A 16,277-nucleotide genomic window follows, 5' to 3' on the forward strand; every position below is an offset into this window, starting at 1 on the left:
CCTCCTCTCATCTCATTTGAGCTACTTTCTCCTCACATTTAAAGGAAAGGAGGAAAGGAGGAAAAAATCTAAAAGTATTTTTGTGTCACATATTTGTCTTAACTACTAACCTTTTTTAATTCTGCCTTGGCAATTTTTTTTCTTCCACTGTTAGGTTTTAACTAAAGAATTTTATAGTCTCCAAGCCTCTTCTGAAAAACGCATTACTGAACTTCAATCACGGAACTCTGAGCATCAGGCAAGGCTAGACATTTATGAGAGATTGGAAAAAGAGCTTGATGAAATAATAATGCAAACTGCAGAAAGTAAGTCACCCACTACCTCACACACACAGCTCTTACTGGCAGTACAGGGAACCTGGTATTGCTTCTAAAACTGCTTTGGTATATTTCGTTTATTTTAAAAATTAATCTTAATTTCAGTAGTTGGCATTTAAAAAATATGTTAACTGTGAGAGATTTTATTTTTCCATTTATTCAGTTCCATTGTTGAACAATTGAAAGTTTACATGTGCCAGAATCCAAAGCTGTGGATTTCATATGATAATTCTTGTTGAGAAGAGTTCCTAACCTAGACCACTGGAAGAAACAAACATAGTAAAGATAATTAAAGTAGCCAGATGTGTGCTACTATCAATAAATAGGCATTTCTCAGTGGAAATACAGAAAAGGTCATAAGTTAATTCCAACTTTGGAGGTGAGGAATATAACACCTAAGAGAGGAGGTGACACTTTGAATGAGTCTTGAAAAACAGAAATTTACTGAGTATGCTGGTTATAATCCTGGACCTTTAATTTCTACTTCTTCTATTTCCTTTTATTGTGCTGTCTTCCTGTGTTATCCTTGGTGTTAAGGAAATATTTTAAATCAGCCTTTCACCATTGACTGAGATGTTTGCTGCAGCACATTATTTTTGTTCAAAAGTTGGAAATATCAGGGGCATTCTTTATAAAGTAGGTTTAAAGTTCAATCGAAGCTGAGGTTAAATTCAAATCTATTTGGGACACATTTTCTTGTAAAGGCTATGTAATATTTGTAGGCCAATTGAAGGAACACTTTTATTTCATTCCTATCACTTTTTTCCACTTCTGGGGTCAATATCTGATAACTGCAACAGTTTCCAAATTTGTCTTCGTGTCTTCACTGGAGTCAGAGGAATCTTTTTAAAACTCAGATTTGATTATACCATACACCTGCTTTAATGCCTCTCTGTCAGTCTTCTTAAAACAGTATAAAGTCAGATTCTGTAGCATGACTTTTTAAATTAGACTCTCCTTTATCTTTCATGCTTTACCGTTCCCTGTCATATCATCTTATTTTGAAAGTTCCATACTCCTTCTTCATACCTTTGCATATGTCCCTCTGTCTAAACAAATTAGGAGTAGAACAGAGCTTCCTAAATCTGATAAATGGTATCTACAAAGAACCTACAGCTAATATCATACCTAATGATGAAGTAGAAATGCTTTCCCTTTAAGGGAGAGTACAAGGCAAGGATTTCTATTTTTATAACTTATATTAAACATTATAATAAGTTTAAAATATGTTTTATACTCCATTTATATGGAAATTCAAGGGCCTGTTAAGGCCCACTTTTAATAATACCAGTACACACCTACCAGAATGGCTGAAATTAGACTGGTTATAGCAATGTTAGTGAGAATATAGAACAACTGCAGTTTGTTATAAAGCCAAACAACCTATCCAATAATCCAGCAATTCTATTCCTATGTATTTTGCCCAAGAGAAAAGAAAGCATATACACACAAAAAGACTTTTACTAGGATATTCTTAGGAGCTGTATTTATAATAGTCGAAAACTGGCAGTAGCCCAGGTGACTATCACAGGAAAATGGCTAAATAAACCATAATACATTTTATACTATAGAATACCACTCTTTAATAAAAAGAAAAAAGAACTAATGATTCTTCAACAACATGGAAAATCTGAAGAACTTTGTGTTTAGTCTAAGAAGCCTGATATAACTAAATTTATATAAAATTCTATATAAAGAGGAAAAACTAATCTGCAGTGAAAAACTGCAGAACAGTGGTTGCCAGTAAAGATGATTGTCACCAAAAATTAACTGGGAAAAGAGATGTTAGGGAACTTTCTAGGGTGTTGGAATGTTCTGTATCTTTACAGGGTTTGTGTTACATGTGTGTGTATATTTCTCAGAACTCATTGAAGGTAGACTTAAGATTTCTACCTCTTACAATATGTAAATTTAATTTTTTTAGGAAGAACTATAAATATTCAACTATAGTTGATAATTTACATGTTGAATTCAGCTGGTGAAGCGTTTGACTCTTGATCTCAGCTCAGATCTTGATATCAGAGTTGTGAGTTCACACTGGGCATGGAGCCTACTTGAAAGGAAGGGAGGGAGGGAGGAGTATTGCCCAGAAGCTAAATAAGTTCCAATATAAAAAGAAAACCAGATTTCTAGTTGTCAGATTCTGGAACCTTCTGTTACATCTCATCCTACTTGTTACCTCTACAAGGCATTTGTCACATTTCTTGAGATGCTTCTTGAGAATCACCTGCCTCTGATTGTTTCTTCTCCATCACTTTTGTTATCTCTTCTAGCTAACTGTACCTATTTGTTCACCAGGGGTTTTTCCCCTCAACTACTCTGCAGTTCATACTTACTTACTTTCTCTCTGGATAATCTTATCCCTTTCCACAATTTCATTTACTCTCCATAGGCTAATGATTCTATAGATCTGTAAAAGAGTTCCTACAGGCATTAGAAGTGTAACATTTCTTACATTTTTTTCTTCTGTCTGTGAAACTTACCAATTTTCTTGTATTCTTGACCTGTTAGTAAGGTTAAAGTCTAATTACCATCAGATTTTGTCAACCTTGGTTTCTCCCTTATTCTGTCTACTGCCTTATCTCACCTCCACACCTATTCAGTTGTCTGGAATCTAACTTCTTTTGTTCATCTTCCCTTGCTCTTAGGGACCATGTCTCAAATGGATTATTACTATAACTTGTGAGGAGTTCTCTGTGCTAATATAGGCCATCTTTTTCCCCATTAATAGAAATTATTTTTCAACAATATCAGCATCAACAACAAAGATCTTTTGGTCATGTCACCTTCCTATTAATTTTTAATTAAATAAACTTCTTAGCCTAGCAAATAATACTTTAAGTTCCATTCTTAATTGGAACTGAGCCTACCTTCTACCATTGTTCTCTAAGCTAACTCCAACCATGTATCTCACAATTACTAAAACTGCACACCTCTGTGCCCTTACACATGCACAGGCCCTCCTGTGCCTTCTCTGTGAATGTTAGTCTCCCCACACATTCTCCCACTAATGCTCCAAGCTTAAGAAAAGTGGTGGCACTCAGACGTAGTTGCTCAGTGCTCTATACTTCTAAGTCACATTCATATCTCTTTAGTGTCATTTACCATGTACATTGTTTCTGTAATTAAATCACCACTAGAATAGTTATCCCATGAGTTATTAATACACTGAGTATTAAATTTAAGATGTTCATTAATATCTAACTGATGGATTTCTGAGATGTTAGCTACCTTTACCTTCTTCCTTCTGAATTTAAAGACAGGAGTCATCTAGTTATCTAAATGCCACCTCTAATAGAACCATTCTGCCATTCTGATACAGCTGAATTGGAGAACTCATTTCAGTTCTGGAGCCATGATAGCTGATAACACCAATAGTAATGGCATATATCATCTCTTGCTTCCACGTTTACCTGACAGCTTATAACTCTACCTCTGAAAACTGATTCTAGTTCACCATGAAGAAATAGGAGTAAAGTTGAAGAAAAACAGGAAAAATTTATTTAAAATTCTTATTGTGTCATAAAAGGATCAGTCAACAATTATGTACATATTACAGTAATGGGTCTGCAAATACCTTCACTTACTAATGTGACCTACATGGCTTTGTTTTAAATCTGAAACACTTCTGAGAGGTTTCTCTTTTTAATGTTAAATAATGATTGTTGTTGAATAATGTTATAAAAATTGTTATATGTCATTGAGTACTTTAAGCTTGTAAACCTTTAGTTTTTGTGGACTTTTAAGTATTTTTAATCCCAACTTACAATAAAATTGTCATTGCCTTTAAACTTTATAATAATAAAATGTTAACCTGTCAGTTAAAATTCCTTCTGAAAAAGAATGGTGTGACAGTGGCAGAATTCAGAAGTAAATGGTTCTGCTGAATTTTTTTCTAATTAAAAAAAAGGCCATCAATACATTCTTAGTACTGCACATTTTTTTCAGAGTAGCCTATTTAAATGCATGATTCATCATTACAAGTTAAGATAAAGTTGTTCTGATAAAATGATGCACATCTTTCCTAATTAAAAATAGCCCTTTCTTTTATCAAGAGAAGCAGTAAAGTTGATTTTATCATTACTTACTTATAATTGCATAACATACATTCTACGTAAAAAGCCTTAGAATCATTCAGAATAACACAGAAACTTTAACATGTCATATGATGCAAGCCCTTACACCTTTTAAAAATAAATGGAACGAATTTAAGCAACCATATACTTTAAGAAATATGTTTCTACTTACAAATGGACTCTTTGAGATTATGCATTAGCCCTTTTTAAATGTTCTCATGCTCCCTGATTCATTAGCATGACCTCTTTTATTTTCACTTCTGCCATGCTTTTTAAGGAAAAAAAAAACTTACGTTACATCATACACTTTAATATTTTTCAGTTGAAAATGAAGATGAGGCTGAAAGGGTTCTTTTTTCCTATGGCTATGGTGCTAATGTTCCCACAACGGCCAAAAGACGACTAAAGCAAAGGTAAAATCAATATATATCTGTTTTACTTATCTACTCAAGCTAAATGTAATTACATTATGCTTTTTGATAATGTGCAAAGTAAAGTTACTTTATTCTTAGTATGCATAAATATTAAATTGCTCACAAAATAAAGCAAAGTAAGTTATAATCATGCATTTCATGTATTTTTAAGTAAGTTTAATGGTCAGTAAAATAGAAGTGTACATTAGAATTTTCCTAGAACTAGATTTAGTGATAATGACACCATTTTAGTTTTATTTTCACATTTATTTTAAGTGAGTTAGAAATGCTTTCGTACCAACAGTTTTCAGGTTAAAATTAACTAATTATGCTTCCTTTTTCTCTTGTTTTTTATTTACCTGTGTACATTCCTTGACATATACTTGAGAAAGAGAAGGAGGGAGGAAGGGAGACAGATGAGATAGAACATATATTATAATTAAAAGTATAAAAGACTTTGTGAAGCCCAAGAAATTTGGGGGGAGATCCCTCGTGATTTCATAAGATATTCCTTAAAGTACACTAAGAAAAATAGTACCTGCATTAGTCAGTTTTCTAGTTGACCTAGCCGATTTTGTTTTTACCTACCTCCTTGGTCTCACTTTAATTCATCCTTCTGGGGCAGCCCCGGTGGCGCAGCAGTTTAGCGCCACCTGCAGCCCAGGGCGTGATCCTGGAGACCCTGGATCGAGTCCCACATCGGGCTCTCTGGATGGAGCCTGCTTCTCCCTCTGCCTGTGTCTCTGCCTCTCATTCTCTCTCTGTGTCTCTATGAATAAATAAATAAAATCTTTAAAAAATAATAATAATTCATCCTTCTGTGCAAAAACATCTCACTGCCCCATTTGCTACCATATCGAATCTAAGTATTTCTGCCAGACCTCCAGGCCCCTCCATGTGGCCCCACCTCTCCAGCCTTATTTGCCACTTTACCCAAAGTGGGGGCAATATATCTCTATGCCTATAAACATCTATTTTCTCCATGCCATCCAATAGAGCATCTCTCTTATCTCCTTAGCTCTTGTTTCCCATGTCCTTTCCCCAGCCCGGTAGAAGGTACCTCAAGGTCAGCAACTGTATCTTATTCTTGTTTACCCTCTTTTTCTATGTAGCATGATGTAAGATACCTAGTAGAATTGTTTCTTCATCTGAGTATTTGAGGATTCAAAGCTGCTTGTTTCTCTTTTATTTTTATATGAGTTGACTGAAACATTTAGAGACATCATACTCTAAGTAAGAAAAACAGTTCATCCGAACTCTAATACTTCTGTAGGAACTTTGAAGTCATGACTCAGAGAATAAAATGTCTTTAAGGCCATGATGTAAGATATAAGCCATTTTATAACAAGACAAATGGGTACTTTGAATTTGTGTCCCTTACTGGTTAAAGTAAATATCTAGAAAATTTTTAGATCAAGGATAGGTGACTGTCAAGTGTCATTTTGTAGCTGGTTAAATTCTGTCTGGTGAAGATGCAGGTATTTCTAAATAATGTATTATTTGAGAAATCAGTTATAGTCTCGTCCCATTCACATTCTCTGCCGCTCCTTCCATAGGTCACTAAGGGTGACCCAGGCTATTTTGTAATTGTCAGCGTATCACTTTGTTGGAGCGTTATATTGCCGAGGGAGGAATAGAAATATACTTTGTGGACTTGTGAGTCCACAAAAGAGACTTGTGAGTGGCAAATGATTGGTGAATACTAAAAATTGAAATTTGAAGGAGCAGGTCTAGTCTCTTCTTTTTTTAGGATATAAGCCTTCAAAAGAATCTTTGCCACAAGGGAAAAAAAAGGAATTTTGCTGTTGTAAGCTTTTTTCTTTAGCCCTAAATGCTGAGTTCCTCTAAAATTGAAAGCAATTATTGCTGTTACCTTACTTTTTCTGAAGAATTTCCAAAAACAGATGTTGATTTCTTAATAATTAGAGTGAAGATTTAAGGAACCACAACTGATTCATATTCTGAATAATCTTAAGTATCCAAATATTTCTAAAGATTTTATCACTGAGCTATCTATGTGCCTTGAACAAGTGCCTAATGGGCATACTATTAATATCTCCAACCAGCTGGTGCCAGACATTCGTCTCATGGTGAACCAGAGGGTTATTTTGAGGAAGTGCTTCTCAGGTCATCTAAACTGAGTGAAGGGAAAGTAAGTCTAGATATCCAAAGAGGACATTTATGCATTCCTTTGCCCATTCATTCAACATCTTTTATTGAGTGCCTACTGCATGCACAAAATGGAACAGTGGCAAGAAGGATCCATTGTTTAGGATCTGACACATTTCCAAAGTTTGCAAAGTCTAGATTTCATTTTTTAGTAGATATTTGTAAAGAAGTCAATGACTTCATGCTCTGTTTAACTTATTTAACATGAAAGCAATGTAGCCTTGGAGAGAATCCATATTTAATTCTTCACATTTAAAATTAAAGCAATGGAATCTAAAGGTACATTATAAAACAATTCAATCAGAACCACAAATGAAATGTTTGCATAATAAAGTTTTCATTATACATCAGTCTAAACCAAAATATGTTAAAATTTCAAAGGAACTTATTTTCAACTACTACACAGTATATTCCATTCATACTAAGTTTGGTGTAAAATCTCATATATTCAGCAACCAGATTTAGGTACTTAAGGGTAACAATTGAAGCAAATTTCTTATTATAAAAATAATATATTTGTTTTAGAAAATTGCTAGTAATCCTACCATCCAAGGATAACCATTCAAAATTTATATAGACACATACATCTCCTTGCATATTTAGGCTGTTATTGTATGTAACGTGGAAATTTAATTTTTTATCTTATAATTCCATCTTGAACATTTTCTTGTATCATTGAACATTTTCTTGCTTCGAAAAGATAATTTTTAATGGTTATCCAAAACTTTAATTTTCAGGCCTTCAGTTTTTGAGTTTCATGTTGTTAATAAATTTGATAGTCACTGAAAATTCTCACGGTTTGCCTGTTGCTACTCAAGGTATATTATGAAATTAAAGTAAGAAAATGCACGCAGAGTTCACCAAACAGTGCCTGGCATATGGTGGGTTATTCAACAAAAGGTTAGTTTGTTATACCGATTAATGTTTCTTAGAGGAACTTACATAGTTGATTTAGAGGAAAAGCTAATGTTCCAAAAACTTTACATACAATTTAAGTTTTCACTTAAAAATTTTGCTTGAGAATTTTCATGAGACTTCTTAATTAGTTGAGAGACTCCCCTGGACATGAAACCAGTTTTGAGATTGACTTTTTTTAATACCAGTTTTAAGACATACTATAATGCCCATTTCCTATTTAACAAAAAAAAAAAAGTAGCAAAATTAATTTTTGTAGTTTGAAAAATAACTCTCAAAAATGTCTCTTGACCACATTATAATGATCAAATCAGCTTACTCATATTTTGAAGTTTCAATGGAGATAATGAACAATAACGAAATATCACATCAAACTCTTTCTGGGACACAGTTGCGGTAAGTTAAAAGGGCTTATACAATGAAAGTAGATTAAAATGAAATGGGCTCTTCTTGACTTGACCAAACTTGAAAATCTGAAGTAATGTTTTTGTTTCGGTCATGATTGTTTTGAAAATAGCAAACAAGATTTTCTGGTTACATGTTTTGGTTATGCTCTTTAACCTGCAACTTTAAATGGGTAACACCCAGGCACTAACATGGTCTCAGTGTGTGCTGCTCTGTTTGCTTTGGCAGATCTGAATGGATAGCCTTTTCTGAAGGTTTTTAAACCTTTCAAATTCCAAGATTTACTGCATACTATAGACCTTTTGTTTTAGTTTCTGCCTAGTTTTATGAAGAGCTTTAAGTTGAAACTTTCACAGTAGACTGAGCTTTTATAATAAAGGAAAAAAATTAAAGCAGAGGAAATTTTGTTTCTCTAGCAAACTTTGGTGTATAATGAAAATTTTTTTTCTCTCTTTATTTCTGTGTATATGAGTTTTCATTTTTGTCCCTAGGAAAAGTTGTACTTACTTCATTTGGGTTGGTTTTAGGAATAGTCCTTCAAAAGTTACTGATGTTCTATTTATTAACAACTTGAAAGTTTAAACCTATAGAAGAAACTAGGGAAAGTTTCATATGACTACAGATAATCAGCATGAGACCACTATTTGGTTCTCAATAATTACCAACAGAATAGGCAGTATAGGACCAACTTCAAGAATTTGAATCTAGAATCATTCTGGCACAGTGCTCTTTTTTTTTTTTTAAAGAAAAGTTTTTTTGTTTTGTTTTTTAATTTATTTGAGAGAGAGAGAGCACACAGAAGCAGGAGGGAGAGGCAAAGGAAGAGGGAGAAGCAGTCTCCCGTCTGAGAAGGGAGCCCAACAGAGAGCTTAATCCCAGGACCCCAAGATCATGACCTCTGAGCTAAAGGTGGATGCTAACTGACTGAGCCACCCAGGCGCCCCAACAAGTGCTCTTTTTTTTTAACAATTTTTTTAATGCCATACTAATAGAAACAGACTTCTGACCTGCTAAAATTGAAAAAAAAAATAAAATGTTATTTCAGAAAAGTAACAAATTAGCAAGGAACTAAATAAATTCACTTATTTATTTGGAGTTTTGATAATACTAAAAAAAATACCAAGATTGAAGGAATTGGGGCAGAACATCAATCCTCCATTGTTCTTTGACATCGCAAATATGGATGAAGATCCACCACATCCACATTGGTTGGGCTATACTACTATGCCCAACTATGCTATACTACTATTATATGTAATAATCAGCAGTGCTGCTGCCATTGACAGATCCAAGAATAACTTCTATTTGGAGTCAAGAAATGATGAAGGGGCTAAGAGATAACCCTGATGGGAAATTTTTGCCAGGTAACAGGTGAAATTTTCATTTAATATTTAGATACAAAGCTGTACTCCTATAGTAGTAGTTTCTAGTTGATGTTGAACTTAATCTTGGTGCTGGTAAAAATCACATGGCAATTAATATAATTCAAAGAAGTCTTGTTAAGTTGTACCTATATTAGTGTCCCAACAGATAGCCTGTAGAAGCAGTGCTTTCTTCTTGAGTTCAGTACATTCTGTACAAAAAAAAAAAAAAAAAAAAAGGCAACCTTTAGCAGGAGTCATTTTTCCTGACTGTATCTTTAGTCACTCTTTATAAAGAAGTTGAAGAGGACTTGTTTTCATTCTATGTGCATTATGCTTAAAGAGACATAAACTCAGCTGTATAGGTGAGAAATTATTCATTTGTCTTGCTTTGAATTTCAGTTAAAGTGAATTTCTTTCTTCCCACTCTAACACTCAGATTTCTACACCAGAATCCACTTAGGACACCAAATCATTCTTCACAACAATATGCCACATTTAAAGATGTAGGTGGTTGAAGTATAGAAGAAATCACTTGGTATCTGTAATATTTGCCACCATTTATTAACCTTATGCACATTTTTATTACTAGTTCAGTGTTTAGATGCTGAGCATGAATCATACTTTAATACTGAAACTCTGCAATCTAAGAATATAGTTTCTAGTAGGGTGTTCATATGAACAAAATTTGCTTAGAACAAAATCGAGAAGGATTTATTAAGTGTCTATCCTGTCTTCATGTAAGTTGCATCTGTTGGAAAAGAAAAAATTAACACACATAAAAGAATATCATGAAACATCAAAAAATATATATAATTTAGTGCCATTTTGTACACTAGACTATGTCAGCCAGAGGAATAGAGATCAGTAAAGACTTGCATGGTCAGAAATAGAGGAAGTGGAACTTGAAGGGAGACTTTAAGAAAAAGTTGGGTCTGGGGTGCCACAGTGGCTCAGTTAGGCATCTGACTCTTGATCTCAGCTCAGGTCTTAATCTCAGGGTCCTGAGTTTGAGCCCCACAATGGGTTCCATGCCCAGGGTAAAGACTACTTTTTTTTTTTTTTAAGATTTTATTTATTTATTCATGAGAGACACGGAGAGAGAGAGAGAGAGAGGCACAGACACAGGCAGAGGGAGAAGCAAGCTCCATGCAGGGAGCCTGACATGGGATTCGACCCCCGGGTCTCCAGGATCGCGCCCTGGGCTGAAGGCAGCGCTAAACTGCTGAGCCACCCGGGCTGCCCCTAAAGACTACTTTAAAAAAAAAAAAAAAAAGTTGGGTCTGTCAGGCGGTGAAATAACCTTTTTCAGACTGGGGGACCAACAAAGGTATAGTGGAAGGAATATCCAAAATATGTTTATGCGACATTAGGTAGAGTAGACATTAATGGAAAATAAGGCAGGTTCAACTGAGATTACAGAAGGCCTGATATTTTTCAGTAATTTAGATAGAGTAGAATTAACCCATGTAGGTAAGATTTGAAGTGGGTCAGAAAAGGACATAAACATCACTTCATTAAATAAGAAATACAGATACCTGACAGACATATGAAAGATGTTTAACCTCACAAATGAAGAAATTGACAGTAAGATTCTATTGTTCATGTATAGTTATTAGCAAAACTTTTAAAGATTATGTCCATTGTGAACTAGGGTATGAAGAAATAGAGGTGTTATATAAAGTTCTAATTTTTCTTTTGTTGCCTGTGCTTTTGATGCCATATCTGAGAATCCTTTACCAAATCCAAGGTCAAGAAGGTTTACTCCTGTGTTTTCTTCTAAGAGTTTATATTTTAGTTTTACACTTAGATCTTTGATCCATTTCGAGTTAATTTTTTTGATAACATGTGAGGTAAGGACTTTGTAATATTTTGAATGTGGCTCCTAAAAATGTTTAGGTAATATATGTGGCTTGCATTTATGTTTCTATGGGACAAAATTGGCCTAGACCGATGGTCTCTAAACTTTTTGATATGACTCCCTATTGAGAAAAAAAAATTGAGCATTCACCTACCAATACATGTACATGTATTTATACTATCATATGAATAACGTATTAATGTACATTAAAATATAAAATGTATATAGAAAATTAAAATTTAAAGGCACTTAGTATTAAAATAAATATAAGTAAAATTTCCCACACTTCAATGGATTATTTTGCACATAATTACTTTTGGAGCCCACCAGTCTAGACTGTGATCATAACTTTATAATTGGCTCAAGTCTTCTTCCTTCTCCACAGGTGTTAACAGAGAACTCTCCAAGTGCAAATCTGATCATGTCATGCCTAGCCAATTTACAGATAAAATCCAAATTCAGTTTAACACTTAAGGCCTTTCATCCCTGCCTTTAACCCTCTAGCTTCAGGCCTCACCACGCACCATACATGTTATCAATCCATACCATACCCCCACACATCACCCTTTACCTATGCTTTTCCTCTACCCAGAATTCTATTTCTCTGCCTCCTCACCAGGTTAGTTAGGATTCGTTCTCATCCTTTAGTGTGTCCCTTCTTAGCATTTAGCATTCTGTGGTAATTTATTTGCTCATCTTCCTCAGCAAACTGTTAGATCCTCCAGGTAGAAACTATGTATTTCCAGTACCTATACAGATTACAGGCTTTTTATAAATTTTGTTAAAATGTTCATGAATGTCTTATTGGATGAGTTAATAATGTTTCTTCCAAATCAGCCTGCTTTTCTATAGTCATTGATAACTTATGATGAAGGAAAAATGATAATATAATTATTTTTGTTTAATTGCAAGTATGATAGTGATGAAAAATTGTATCATTTTTCCTGTGTGTTCTAGATTTCACAATTTTTTTTATTTTTTCCTGTTTTGTTTTGTTTTGTTTTTTCTGTAACATCTGTAATCAGTGGGCTAAATGGATCATTTAGGGCAACCTGAGAATCTTACTACCATTCATAAAATATCTATGCAGAGATGATTCTGCTGTCTTTACAGTGACTTAGGAGTAAATGTTTTAAATGTGATCAGTGCATCAATTGAAGACAATTGTACGACACCATCTTCTACATTATAAGCATTATATCATAAATGATATTAGCATTCATAGTAAAAACCACATAATTCCTGTTAGCATCAGTTCCTAAAAAGTTTTTCTCAGTAAAATGGTTCTATAAGCTAGTAATTAGAACACTGTAAGACATTTCAAGGCATCATAAGATAACTTCCTTCTATTTAGAGTTGATTTTCCTCACTTAGAATCTACCTTAACTAAAATCAGGGCAATTCTTAGTAGAAGGGTGGCTCAGCAGTTGATCGTCTGTCTTCAGCTCAGGGCGTGATCCTGCGGTCCCAGAATCGAGTCCCACATCGGGCTCCCTGCTGGAATCTGCCTCTGTCTCTGCCTCTCTCTGTGTCTCTCATGAATAAATAAATAAAATCTTTAACAAAAAAAAAAAAATTTTTTTTGGTAGAGATCTCATTTGAGGGGATCCCTGGGTGGCGCAGCGGTTTGGCGCCTGCCTTTGGCCCAGGGCGCGATCCTAGAGACCCGGGATCGAATCCCACGTCGGGCTCCCGGTGCACGGAGCCTACTTCTCCCTCTGCCTGTGTCTCTGCCTCTCTCTCTCTCTCTCTGTGACTATCATAAATAAATAAAAATTAAAAAAAAAAAGAGATCTCATTTGAAAGAACTTGGCATATTTTAGATTGGGAGATAGAAAATGGGGTAGCCATAATTGTAAATATCTTAATCTATAAAAGAAGAAAGATTAGTGGTACCCTACAGCTGTGCAGGAAGATAGGGAGCATTGCTAATGGAGGAAGATTTTTTTGTGATGAAAATATCCTAAAATTAGATTATAGTATTTGTTGGAAATTCTAAACATACTGAAACTTTAACATGTTTTTTTAAATTTTTTTTTTTATAAAAAAACATACTAAAACTTTAAATGGTTGGCCCTTATGGTATGTAAATTACACAGCAATAAAGTCATATATCTATAAAGCTTTTTATTTTAAAAAGTCAAAAAATTAAAAAAAATGTTTAAGTCAAAAAATAAGGACTATGTCTTTTCCATCTCTAACTTCAGCTGATATTAAGGCAGAATCTTATGCCAGTTTGAACTTAGATATGAGCATATCTAAATAAGCTGCCCAATTCACTATATAAACTTTTACAGAACTCATCTTTTACATTTGGGCTAACAAGTTCTTAGAAGTGGATGTGTAAGATGATTTTAATGTTATTTTCAGAGTTTTGTCCACATTCCTTTATCCAATGTTAGGATATTAAAAACACAATGGAATTGTTCCTATTCCATAAATAAATAAAATAATTTTATTTAAAGTGAAAATATTTTATTCCATGTCATTATGTAACATCTTTTCTTCTCAGATTCCAAAGATTTTGCAATTCAGTAATAGATTAACTTCTTCAAACATGAAAATATGGGGGACACTTGGGTGGCTCAGTGGTTGAGCGCCTGCCTTCAGCCCAGGGCGTGATCCTGGAGACTGGGGATCAAGTCCCACGTCTGGCTCCCTGCATGGAGCCTGCTTCTCCCTCTGCCTGTGTCTCTGCCTCTCTCTCTGTCTCTCTCTCTCTGTCTCTCATGAATAAATAAATAAATCTTTTAAAAAAGTAAAATGGGATCCCTGGGTGGCTCAGCAGTTTAGCGCCTGCCTTCGGCCCAGGGCATGATCCTGGTGTCCCGGGATCGAGTCCCACATCAGGCTCCCTGCCTGCTTCTCCTTCTGCCTGTGTCTCTGCTTCTCTCTCTCTCTCTCTGTGTCTGTCATGAATAAATAAATAAAATCTTTGAAAAATAAAACATGAAAATGTGGCAAATAGGAAACTTTTAGTTTTTTGGAATCACAGAAAAGGTCTTTGGAGCAACATGTCTTCTCAACATTATTAGCAGTTCTTTAAAGAAGTTTTCCTTTTTTTTACCCTAGTAGAAAGGAGGAATGATCAAACCTTTTATTTTTTATTGTGTCTTAAGTGGGGAATTGGGGCATTTCACATTTAATGTCACCATAAATACTAAAGGTTATACTCAGTGTCAGTTTTGATCATTATATGATGGTCAAAATGTGATCTTTTAGTACAGAATCTGCCTTTACTATAGACATTCTCCACTTTTCATGTATCTTTTCCATCTCTGCTTTCAACAGAAAATGTATTCATTTGTTTTTTATATTATAAAATGCATTTTGTTGTCTGAGGTAAACACTGAAACTTTTCAAAGTGCAGGCTTATTATTGTTTCAACTAATTGCCTGATTTGTTTGTAAAGGGGAAATTTTTATAAAAATGGAGAAAAGCTGTAAATTGCTATCTTGTGGTCTTTTCAAGCAAGTATAATGTAACTCTCTACTTTTTATAGCAAAGGCTAGAAACCATTACTGCAGTAATCAATATGTCATAGTTATATTATTATGGAGATTTTAATGTTATTTTCAAAATTGTGAGCTGTTGGGTTATTGGTCTTCCACTGTTGACACCTGAAAATATTTGACTCCATATTTTTTTCTGTAAATATTTAAGTATTGCTAGGAAATGGTAAGTCAATTTTCAAGCATACAAACACATTTTTAATATTTTAGAAAGTATTCCTCTTTTTTAAGAATTAATTTTCTTATTTCACTCACCTAGTGTCCACTTGGCAAGAAGAGTACTTCAGTTAGAAAAACAAAACTCATTGGTTTTAAAAGACCTGGAACATCAAAAGGAGCAAGTAACACAGCTTTCACAAGAGGTAAATAACTTAAACAAAAGAAACACATATAAAGAATTACAGTGTTCATTTTTAATTCTTTGTCACTCCTTTGTATATATTCTGAGCAGTTTTAAAATAAGCTGTTTCCTAGTACAAAATAATTTTACAACTTAGGAAACTAACTTAATGTTAAAGCCTAATAAAACAACTCATAGTGTATGGCAAAGCTAAGATCAAAAAAGAGATTAAATTGGCCAGACTAAATATAAATGCAGACTAGACAGGCAGAGCTTTGATTTCTGAGAATATCAACTGGCAAAACAAGTTTGGCAATTTCAGGTTGCATTTTGAGTTTTTAAATAAAACTTCACTTTTTAAAATTTTTGTAAATTTAATTCCAACATTGTTAACATACAGTGTTATATTAGTTTCAGGAGTACAATATAGTGATTCAACCCTTCCAGATACTTCTCAGTGCTCATCATAAGTGTACTCTTGATTTCCTTCACCTATTTCACCCATCTTCCCACCCATCTCCCCTCTGGTAACCATCTGTTTGAAACCTCATTTTTAAAATAGATTTCTTTTTGACTCTTATTAAATAAATTACTTTTCTATTGAACACACTTATTAGCTTGATATTCTCAACCTCTCATATTCATTGGTACATGATTATTCCCAAATTATCTTTTAAAATTCAGATTCAGGATACCTGGGTTTCACAGTGATTGAGCATCTGCCTTTGGCTCAGGGCATGATCCTGGGATCTGGGATTGAGTCTCACATTGGACTCCTTGCATGGAGCCTACTTCTCCTCTGCCTAGGTCTCTGCCCCTCACCCCACCCCTTCTGTGTCTCTCATGGATAAATAAATAAATAAAATCTTTTTAAAAAATAAATAAAAATCAGATTCATATTTCTTATT

At 34.2% G+C, this 16,277-nt stretch overlaps 1 protein-coding gene across 4 annotated transcripts in view; it reads left to right on the top strand.

The window, feature by feature from the left end:
• The window catches only part of PIBF1 (progesterone immunomodulatory binding factor 1), a 188,097-nt gene that overhangs the window by 115,986 nt on the left and 55,834 nt on the right, over positions 1 to 16,277 (top strand). For 3 of the 4 annotated variants that reach the window (XR_008665768.1, XM_055335943.1, XM_055335942.1), the window contains exons 12-14: positions 155 to 305; positions 4,716 to 4,806; positions 15,289 to 15,391. Coding sequence is in view for 3 of the 4 variants with exons in the window: in XM_055335943.1 (XP_055191918.1) it covers positions 155 to 305; positions 4,716 to 4,806; positions 15,289 to 15,391 (345 nt within the window). In the remaining variant the exon portion in view is untranslated. Of the gene's footprint in view, positions 1 to 154; positions 306 to 4,715; positions 4,807 to 15,288; positions 15,392 to 16,053; positions 16,206 to 16,277 lie in introns of those variants that run through there. The other variant, XM_055335944.1, reaches the window with a different exon arrangement.

The sequence above is a fragment of the Nyctereutes procyonoides genome, unplaced genomic scaffold (genome assembly GCF_905146905.1).
Source record: "Nyctereutes procyonoides isolate TBG_1078 unplaced genomic scaffold, NYPRO_anot_genome, whole genome shotgun sequence".
NCBI lineage: Eukaryota > Metazoa > Chordata > Mammalia > Carnivora > Canidae > Nyctereutes > Nyctereutes procyonoides.